General features: G+C 33.1%; 1 protein-coding gene across 2 annotated transcripts; it reads right to left on the bottom strand.

Moving 5' to 3' along the window:
- Positions 1–918: 918 nt before the first annotated feature.
- Positions 919–4,361, bottom strand: LOC110778141 (aminopeptidase M1-like). 2 transcript variants are annotated; one of them, XR_002530676.2, is made up of 7 exons: positions 3,809–4,314; positions 2,337–3,223; positions 2,147–2,240; positions 1,884–2,037; positions 1,698–1,802; positions 1,311–1,423; positions 920–1,164 (listed from the first exon to the last, which is right to left on the bottom strand). XR_002530676.2 is itself a non-coding variant. In XM_056841239.1 (6 exons), exons 2-6 carry the CDS (start codon positions 2,551–2,553, stop codon positions 1,397–1,399), a joined length of 597 nt encoding a protein of 198 aa, XP_056697217.1. In that variant the 5' UTR covers positions 2,554–3,223; positions 3,809–4,361; the 3' UTR covers positions 919–1,396. The 2 variants fall into 2 exon arrangements, 1 of the variants encoding a protein (XP_056697217.1); XM_056841239.1 differs by having other exon boundaries at positions 919–1,423; positions 3,809–4,361.
- Between the last annotated feature and the right edge of the window lie 5,720 nt (positions 4,362–10,081).

Genomic DNA, 10,081 nt, shown 5'->3' with positions numbered 1-10,081 from the left:
AAGAGACCCTCTTTCTTACGTGGAAGGTCTCTAACTTTTAACCAACAGACCCCCTCTTGATGAGGAGGTCTCTTTATCAAAGAGACCTGTGAGATAGAGACCCCTTGAAAGGAGATCTCTTAAGCCATTTTGGAAGGGTCTCTTTGCCCTTTTTTGTAGTAGTGATTGAGGCAGGAGGAGATCAACGCGAAGGTACCGATCAAGCAGGCAGGGATTTTGGGCTAAAATTGTACAATTGTTTGAAATGCCTCTAGAAAATCATCCTGAATTCGCAAAAAGGACAGCGGATGCTATCCAGATTCGGTGAAAAGAATTAATAACACTAGTACATATTTAACTTTAGGTAACACTGAAAAACTGTTACATAAAGGGGGTAAAGTGTTTCCATAGATTATAAGTAACACTTTATGGGTGATACATCTGCTCGTGCTACCTATTCTATTAGGTAACACTTTTAATTACATATGATAACACTTTTACTAGTGTTACCAAAAATAAATTTATGTAACACTTTTTCATTCCTATTGTAGCACTTTAAAAGTGTTACTCGTAACATCTTAGGTAACACTTTTTAACCATTAGTATCACTTTTTATATCATCTTTTGATTTACAGTAACACTTTATTGAATCGTAGGTATCACTTTTCACCATATAACGTAACACATTATATTAAGCAACACTTTTCTGCTATTGGGTAACATTTTTCAATCATCTTTTGACATCTAGGAACACTTCATTGGACATTATGTATCATTTTTTGTAAACTAATATAACACAGGTTAATTAATATGTAACATTTTTTATTAAAAATATTATTATTATTATTACTATGATTATTTAATACAACATTTTTTATTTTTTAAAATATAAAATAATATTAATATGCACAACAACCACAAATGTGAAATTAACATATACGATAGACAATAATTTAAATTGATATAATTTCATAGTTTCTTACAAAAACATTCACAAACACCAACTTTTGTTTGGCTAAGAAATCTAATAATCAAAACAAAAAAGAAAGTCAACTTCAGTCAACTTCGGTCTTTAGACCACTAAATTCCAAAACAGCTCCAAGCAGACGTACATCACCTCGAAGCTACGCTCCAAGCACCAGCAGCACCTCGATCAAGCAACAACAACACCTCCCAAAATAGAAGCTTTAAACAACAACACAACCAATATTTTATCTTGATCTATTTTATCCTAATATATGTATAAAAAGTATAAAAATCAGATAACCAGGACGAAACCATGATGGTAATATGAATTATGGAAACGTCAGTAGCTCTGATAAAATATTTACCTCAACCATAGATTCAAAGTCTTTATGAAGCAATGTACTCTAAATTTAAGCCATGGCATAATCCCAAGCAAAATAAATGTGCTCGTTCACCCAATGCATGCATCCTCGTTCCGCTGCTCATTCCATGACCCAAATAAGCATATATACAACACAGAAAAGCCGATCCCGGGAAGCATGAATTAGAGACCGTGAATCCTATAATTTTATATGTTTAAAAGAGTCTGTTCAAGGTACACATAATCTGTTTTATAAATAAATAACAACATAGCTTCTCCATGTTACATATCTAAATAATATAGGCTAAAATATTACCTACAGCATGTTGCAAAAATATAATTTTGGGGGGAAAATTATTATAATCTATGGGTGAGGTAAATATAAAGTTACCCATGTTGCAAATCCCTCATTCAACCACAAATGAGTCCACCATTCCATAGTCACGAGATTTCCAAACCACTGATGAGCTAATTCATGAGCAACCACGATAGCAACCTTAACAGAAGAGAATTCCATTATTGAACAGACAGAACAAATAATTTAGTGATGCCTCAGCCAGCTAAGCAAACCAATTACCCTTTGCTTGTTAGCAGCAGCGGAGTGCTTCTCATCATACAGCAATGCATTCTCACGATATGTGACCAAACCATAGTTCTCCATGGCACCAGCAGCAAAATCAGGAATCGCAATCATATCCAATTTGGGCAAGGCGTAAGGCACCTCAAAATACCTTTTAAAAGTGTGAACAGTATTATAATAACAGATAAGAAGAAACATGGGAAAATATATACGTAGTAGTTTGGAATCAACAAAGAAAAGACAGTGTGAGAGCAAGTTACTCTTTATATAATTCAAGGGTCTTAACAGCAACCTCTAAAGCAAACTTCCCTTGGTCTGACTTGCCAACTTGACAATAACATCTAACTTTAATACCTGCACAATAAGAAAGAAATGTGGTCATATATAAAGATCCCCTGAGGCGTAGTTCATTAAAAAAGAGTAGCACTACAAGCAGAATTCCAGGTATACCATCAGATGTGCTACTTTCCACAAAATCAAACAAACCCACAACTACAGCAACCAAGTATGTCGACATGATTGGTGACTCCTCAAAGTAAACAGTCTTAAGATCTCCTTCTTTCTTTTCTTCAATGACAGGCATGTTGGAGAGTGCTATAAGATTAGATGGAACATCCAGGGTAATCTTGAATGTAGCCTGAACAGAAAAGAGATAAACGAAATTCATACAATAAATAAGGAGCTGTAAACAGATTGGCGAGCAAATTAAAGTTTAAACAAAACTTGATCAGACTGCATCACTGCAAACAACAATCAAGAATTCCTAAGACTTGGTAATGTTAGCATTTTTGACAACTTAGTGTTTACCTACAAATCGATATCACTAGTAGTAGGAAAATCACCAAACAAATAGTTATGCGCATAATCACAGTGATGACACAACCCAACTCCATTATTTTCAAGGAATTCTTCTGATTATTGTTCTAAATTGAAAATCTCTAACCCTAAGTTTAAGTGCTTCTGTTCCGAACAAAATCCTTGCATTTTATTTTGTAATCTAGTAAAAGGTTATACCTTAAGCTTGTCCAGAACTATCGCTTTTTTCTTACGGCTTGATTCCCACTTAACAATGTCTTCTTATTTCTATGATAGGCTTGCCAATTCAATTATACATATTTACACTAAAAACAGTGACAGGAGTGAGAACATATTTTTTCTTAGGAGATAAGTATATGAAGCCTGCCTTTCAGTCTTTTGTTTGTGGCTCCGAGTTTCATCCAAGAAGTCCTGGTAGGATTTAGGGCGGTGGCTCAGCTGGCACTCGCTTCGTTCCTCGTCTATCACCGGTATCGCCCATCTGAATCTTCACAGTTTGAAGAGTCAATTCCTCTATTGCGCTGATAACCATAACACACTTCAGAAACAGTATGAGGAACATAATATAATGCTGGATTAAATCAACATTCAGACAAACAGAAAACTCATAATCGAATGTTACAGTCGAGTTATCCACTTCAATGCTCCCAAACACTCCAAGAAATCCATTCTTTATTTCTGATTCAAATTGCTTCTTCAAAATTCAAGAAACTGTTTTAGTTCTATAAGTCCTAAATGCACAATTAAATCCAAAACTGAAGAACTCATATGAAAGAACATATCAATTTTCAACAAAAAACATACAAATAATTCGATGTTTAATTTATCCCAAAGAAACTAACCAATCTATAACTTCATATCCAGAAAGAAATGGACAAAAATATGAAGTATTAAATGGACAAATAACGAATTTGAATTAAATTGTGAGAACTTCCACACAAAATTCACCGAAAACCCTAAACTAGTAACATTTATAACCAGAACTTTCAAGAATCAATAAAATTATTCAATCAATAAAAAAATTAAGAAAATCCCACAATTAAACCAAAGTATATCAAAATCAAAGGAAAAAAATTATAAACCAAATGGAGGGGAAGATAATTAACCTTATTTGAAGTGCACAATCGATTAACAGATTGATAGAGGATCAAAGCCAAAATCAATCTATTGATCGGGAACAGTCGTTGATTTTCCATTGTCGTCATCCTCTGTGGCTGGTTTCTCTGATGAAACACACTCCTCTCCTTTTCATTTTGTCTTTGTTAAACTCTCGTCAAGCCACTTTTCGTTTTGGCCTTCCAGGTTTCCACCCTTGTCTACCCATATACCCCGTTGTCTAGGTGGTGGTGTGGCGACGTCGTGTTGTCTAGGTGGTGGTGCGTCACCGACTGTTCGCTGGAAGGTGGTGCGTTGTCGTCTGATCATTGTGTATGTGAATTAGGGTTCTTCAATTAAAACCAACGAGGCAATCTGATAAGAATTAATTAGTGAATCATAGAAATCAAATAAGATTGAAGAAATAGGAGAAGAGACAAAGGGAGAATAGAGAGAGAGAGAAGATCATTCAGAATCGAAATGTGGCGGCGATTTGGGTGGAGTTTCTAAAGCAGTGAAAATGCCCAACTTATTCCCACTCTCTTTTATAACTTTGGGACTTCGACCTCGACGGAGTGGATGGTTCCCAAAAATCCAAAATGACCCCCTTCATTTCCTATAAAATCATTTTTTAAAATTTTTTTTTTAAGGGGAACTTTAAGTGTTATACAAAAGTGTTACCGGTAGGATTAAAGTGTTACATGCAAGTGTTACCTATTATAAAGTGTTACATGAAAGTGTTACTTATTTACAAAGTGTTACAAATGTGTTACTAAAACTTTTAAAAAAAAATAAACTTATAAAGTGTTACCATATGGTGTTACATAATGTCAAGTATGTACTAGTGTAAAGATGTGAAAGAATTTGTTGGTAAGTATATAAAGAAGCAAAAACCTTTGTGGTAGTGGATCGAACGCGACTAATGTTTGAACAAAGCTCATGCAATTTGGTCACTCTTTGGTAATGGAATAAAGTTTTCATTTGAGCATTTGTGGGAAGAGATGAGTAATTACCTTAGGTGAAAGAGCCTACATATGAAATGCGTAAGGAAAGTGGCGGGAGCTCGAAGAGAACAGAACCAAAACCAAAACCCTCATTGGGTGGTACGCTGGCTCGTCCAGATGACGTGAAGATGGTCAAATGTAGAGGTAAAGAAATTCAAACCTCTTATTCATCATTTGACAGCTTAACATCTGAATTACGCCATATGAATGCTACACAAAATAGAGAGGCAGATCTTGAAGAAAAAAGACTTCAAACTCAACAAAACTTGCAACAAGATAGCTTAATTTTCAAAAGGGTAGACATGAGGCTAAGAAACAGATGATGGAGAAATAGATGAAACTAAAGGTTTTCAATACATTGTTGGATAAAGTTAGATTAACTCCAAATGAAGTGGAAATGTATGAAGAATTTAAGGATATGTTTGGTTAAGGTGTTTTTTTTGGTCAATTGTTACAGTTGTTTTATGATTACGTACTTGTGTTGTATGGTTTGCTTTATCATATGTTACACTTTTTATCCACAACGTTAAATTCTATTATAATAGATCTTTGTATCAATTTACTTTTATTCTTTTGTATCTACTATCTTCTTCCTTTATTTTTAAAAATATGTTATTACAAATATTTTTATTGACTAATTATTATTATTCACGAGAGATATAGCTGGCACACATTTTAATATTTTGTAGTATCAGTTTTAAGTGACATTACTCTGATAAAACATTCAAGCTTTATGCCGTCAAATACATTAAAATGTGTGTCGTCCGTCATATCTCACGCAATATAAGTAGTACTATAGGATGTACACTTTCATCTATAAATCTCCTCAAATTGAGTTATTTAATTTTCTTATCCCTAAACAGAAAATGGCTTACGATTGCTATTCTAGTAGCTCAAATTCCCTTGATTATCTTAATACCAGTATTTCTGATCCAGGTGCGGAACTCGGTTAGAAAAGAAATAAATACATTTTTGAAAATTTCAGTTCCATTATCACTTCTCAGTTTCAGTGAGAGTTCAGAAAGAGTGAATGCAAGAAATAAAAGGAATCGTAAGTTGAGGCATACACTTGCCTCAAATGTTGTTTCATTATTAACATCGAAAATTGAGAGACCAATACATAATAGGTGGTATGTGCCTAGGGATCGTGAAGAAGCAGAATTGCGTTTGTTTAATGACTATTTCTTCGATAGTCCTATTTACACATAAGACATTTTCCGCCAAAAAATTTGTATGCATAAACATGTATTTGTGTCTATTGTTGAATCCATCAGTGAATATAGTGAGTTTTTTTAACAACACTATGATGCATGCGGTATACTTGGTGCCTCACCATATCAAAAATGCACCGCGACAATGAGGATGTTAGCTTATGGTTCATCGTCTGACGCGGTAGATACATATTTAAAAATTGTTGCTTCTACAGGAAGGGAGTGTCTTCTCCACTTTTTTGAAGGTGTGATTTATAAATGTGGTGACCGTTACCTAAGAAATCCAATGGGAGAAGATGTTGAACAACTTCTCAATGTTGCTCGAAATCGATGTTTTCCTGGCATGATGGGTAGCATCAATTGCATGCACTAGGAATGAAAATTGTCCACATGGTTGGAAAGGAATGTATCAAGGAAGATCTAAAACAACAACTGTTATTTTGGAAGCGGTTGTTTCTTGGGATTTATGGATATGGCATGCATTTTTTGAAACACCTGGATCATGCATGCAATGACATTAACGTTATTGCCAGCTCTCTTGTGTTCTCCGACATTTTACAAGGTAAATCTCCTCTGGTTAATTTCGTTCTCAACAACAATGAATATAATATAGGATACTATCTCACATATGGTATTTATCCAAAATGGGCAACTTTTATTCCGGCCATTAAACTCCCAAATCGCAAAGCACGAATTATTCACTACAAAGCAAAAGAGTTGAAAATAAAAGATGTTGAGCGTGCATTTGGGGTGTTACAAGCTCGTTTCTCAATTATACGAAATCCAAGCTCTCGCTTCGGATACAAAAATATTATGAAAAATAATGATGGCGTGTATCATCTTATACAACATGATAGTAGAAGATGAACAACACACATATCTAGATTATAATGACTTGTGAGTGAATTTGTAGAAGATCGTCCAATAAATCAAGCAGGATCATTCAATACAGATTTTCCGCTAAGTACGATCCCTATTGGAGAATCTATCTTAATACGGTACATGGATAAAAGGAATGAAATACGGGACATATGTGCTCATAAATCATTGAAAAATTATTTGATTGAACATATATGGAAAAAATTTCAACTAAGGGGAACTTTAGAGTATTTTGTTTCTACATATGTATGTATAAGATTATCCGTTATATTTTCATTTTATATGTATGTTAATTTTATTTCATATTTTTTAGTTTGTTAAATTTATAATTGTCTTGGAAGGTGAATTTGAATTGGGGTATATGTAAAAGTAAAAAAGTAGGCAAGAGAAATTAATGACAATGAGTCAAAATTGTAGAAGAAACGGAAAAGATTTAAGTAAGAGGTATATCAAGTTAGTGGAAGATGAGTTGGAAGAAAGAAAAGGATAACATAAATTATTTTTCATTTGACCGAAGGTCAAGGATGCACTTGGTCTTTTGTATGTACCATCTTACATGGTGGGAAATGATTTTCGTATATCAAATTTTGATTAAAATGCACGGCGCACACCTATTATATAATAGTAATATACTTATAAGAAAATGTGCCAAAATCAATTTATTGGGATAGTAGATGGGTACAATTTTGGGTAGTCTGCGCTATTACGGTATAAATATTAAAAGTCACTTTTATAGCTAGTAGGTAGGTAAAACGATAAATCCAAGGAAAAGTTTCACTTCTTCCAAGGAAATCAACTTTTTAAAAAATGTTGATTTCCTTGGAAGAAGTAAAATTTTCCTTGGATTTATCACTTCCCAGTAGGTAGGTGTTGGAGTACTAACGACACTCCTCGGGGAGGGGGAGTCACACCATTTATGTTCATTTGTCATCTCTATGTGCTTTAGCCTCCTAGTATAAATTGAAAGATAATTTGTTATGTATTTTTGTATTTTGTTAATAGTTTATTCTATTTGTTGGTGTTTGTTTTCACTTAGAGATAAATATCATAATTTTGTGTGAATTAATGAAATAGTAGGTCTCTTAAGAACGTCATACACGTAAAACCAATTATGTCATCATTAGAAAATATAACTATATGATGACAAAGTTTAATTTTTTGATTAGCAAATTTAACTATTTGATTGATTAAAATTTATTTAACATTACTATTTGACTATAATGTATACCTTCAAAAAAAAATGTGTAACTATTTGGTAAGAAGTTAGTCTTATGAGGACCGTCATATATATATATATATATATATATATATATATATATATATATATATATATATATATATATATATATATATATATATATATATATAAGTTTTTGTATTAATAAAATGGTGACTTGCTCCTCTCTTCCTCTAAATGTCCACCCTTTTACTTTGTTTGTCTTGTCAAATAGCTTGTAGCTACAATCTTAAGTATCAAATAATTGATAACGTGTCATGATAAAAGGGAAAAAAACTCTTATTTAATAAGACAAATTACAGCACAATTTCTTTTATGGATAATTTCTTGAATGTTTGGGAGAAACTTCCTTGTGTATATTAGCTCCGGTGTAAATTAAATGGCAACTTACACATTTTTGTGCTTTTGAAATTCACCATGTTTCTTGGTATTTTGTTGTAACTTAGAGGTACAAGTCTTAAGATGATTAAATTAATGTAACTATATCTTGGTCGTCTTCTTCCTCCAAATGTCTACTCTTCTAGTTTGACTGTCTCGTAATTTTTTTATATTACCGTCCTTTCCATAAGTAATCCGCTCTCTCTATGACTTCACACATACATTTCTTACTTTTACCATCTTTTTTATCCATTGTTATAAATATGGTATTTGTGTAGTGTATCTCAATATCAATATATTTTTTGTGAATCTTGCCTACTCTAGCAATGAAAGGTAACATTTGTGCTCTAAAGATTAATTTAAATTGTACTTGTATTAACGACATGTGTTCTTGTAAGGGGGACTTAGATGAAGGACGAGCAATTTTAACCACTTTTAAGGAGCAAATAAATATATATTCTTGACAGTAGAGATGGATATTTGGTCGACTTACTCATAGCTTGTCTGTCTAAGTTGAGTTTGACCAAAAAATAAATAATATGGGCCTGCCACAATCAGCCAAGGTGGGGCTTTCAGGGCTGAAAATTTGTCCCAAAAATCCGGTCAAAACAATAAAAAAAAACATTAAAACTTCCTTACCAATATGAAAGTGTATCCAACCAGTCCAACCAGACACACAACTATACAACCATAGGTATGTAACTAATGCACAATCCAACAAACCATATTCACGACGATATTTCACCAAACTATTCTAAATCAAAATACACAACTAATCCAATCATAAGGGAACTCACGACACTCGAACCGAATCTAACGACAAAATATGTCATATACCGACCTCAAAAACCTTGAAATTTGTAAATCTAGAGAGATAAAAAGGATGAGAGACTAGCAAGGGACTTAAAAAAAAACTGTGTACGACTTTAAATAACTAACTACTACAAAATGAGCTAAAATTATATAAGAAAAATAATTAAAGCTTCTTTCTCAAAAATAATAATTATATTACGCATATAGACAAAATATTTTTGAACACTTTTAACTTACTAAATTTTCACAATGGACCGCCATTTTGTTATTTTAGCTCGGAAGGAGGATGGTAATTGTGAGTTTGTAAGCGAGATGATTGATAAGCTTAATTGCAATTGACGAGAAGAGTCAGTAAGATATATTTTCCTTTAATTTGAGGTTAATGAAATTCTAAATATTCTTCTTAAAACCCTTTTGTTGTATGACATTTTCTCCATAAAAGTACAACCAGATTGGGCATTATTCGGTAAAATTAGGCTAGTTCATTAATTTTTGAAATGGGATGCAATGTGATGATATACATCCCTCTAGCTTGTTCAAATTCTGGAGGTTGGTGTGGGATTTAAATATGACACGTAAAATTCTGATGTTTATGTGGAAATTTTGTGCTAGGTATTTAGCTCTTTGCCAACAAATAATGGGAAGCATAGGAGAATTGAGGATATATCCCTTTTATACCACCTAAGATGTGGTGCTAGAAAAGAGAGAGATATCACACCATTTGGTCATGCAAGTTCGTTGTTGCTATGTGGGAAGGTATTT

This window comes from Spinacia oleracea, chromosome 3 (assembly GCF_020520425.1).
Source record: "Spinacia oleracea cultivar Varoflay chromosome 3, BTI_SOV_V1, whole genome shotgun sequence".
NCBI classification, from domain to species: Eukaryota; Viridiplantae; Streptophyta; class Magnoliopsida; order Caryophyllales; family Amaranthaceae; genus Spinacia; species Spinacia oleracea.
The sequence above is the reverse complement of the archived record's forward strand: the minus strand, read 5'-3'. Positions and strand labels throughout refer to the sequence as shown.

Bases quoted from the DNA above. Each gene is read 5' to 3' on its own strand.
- LOC110778141 (XM_056841239.1), bottom strand. From the start codon at position 2,553: ATGAATTTCGTTTATCTCTTTTCTGTTCAGGCTACATTCAAGATTACC. The intron at 2,038-2,146 runs GTAACTTGCTCT...CACTTTTAAAAG, and splicing joins ACCCTTGAATTATATAAAGA to GTATTTTGAGGTGCCTTACG. The intron at 1,424-1,697 runs GTAACTTTATAT...TGGAATGAGCAG, and splicing joins ATGAGGGATTTGCAACATGG to CGGAACGAGGATGCATGCAT.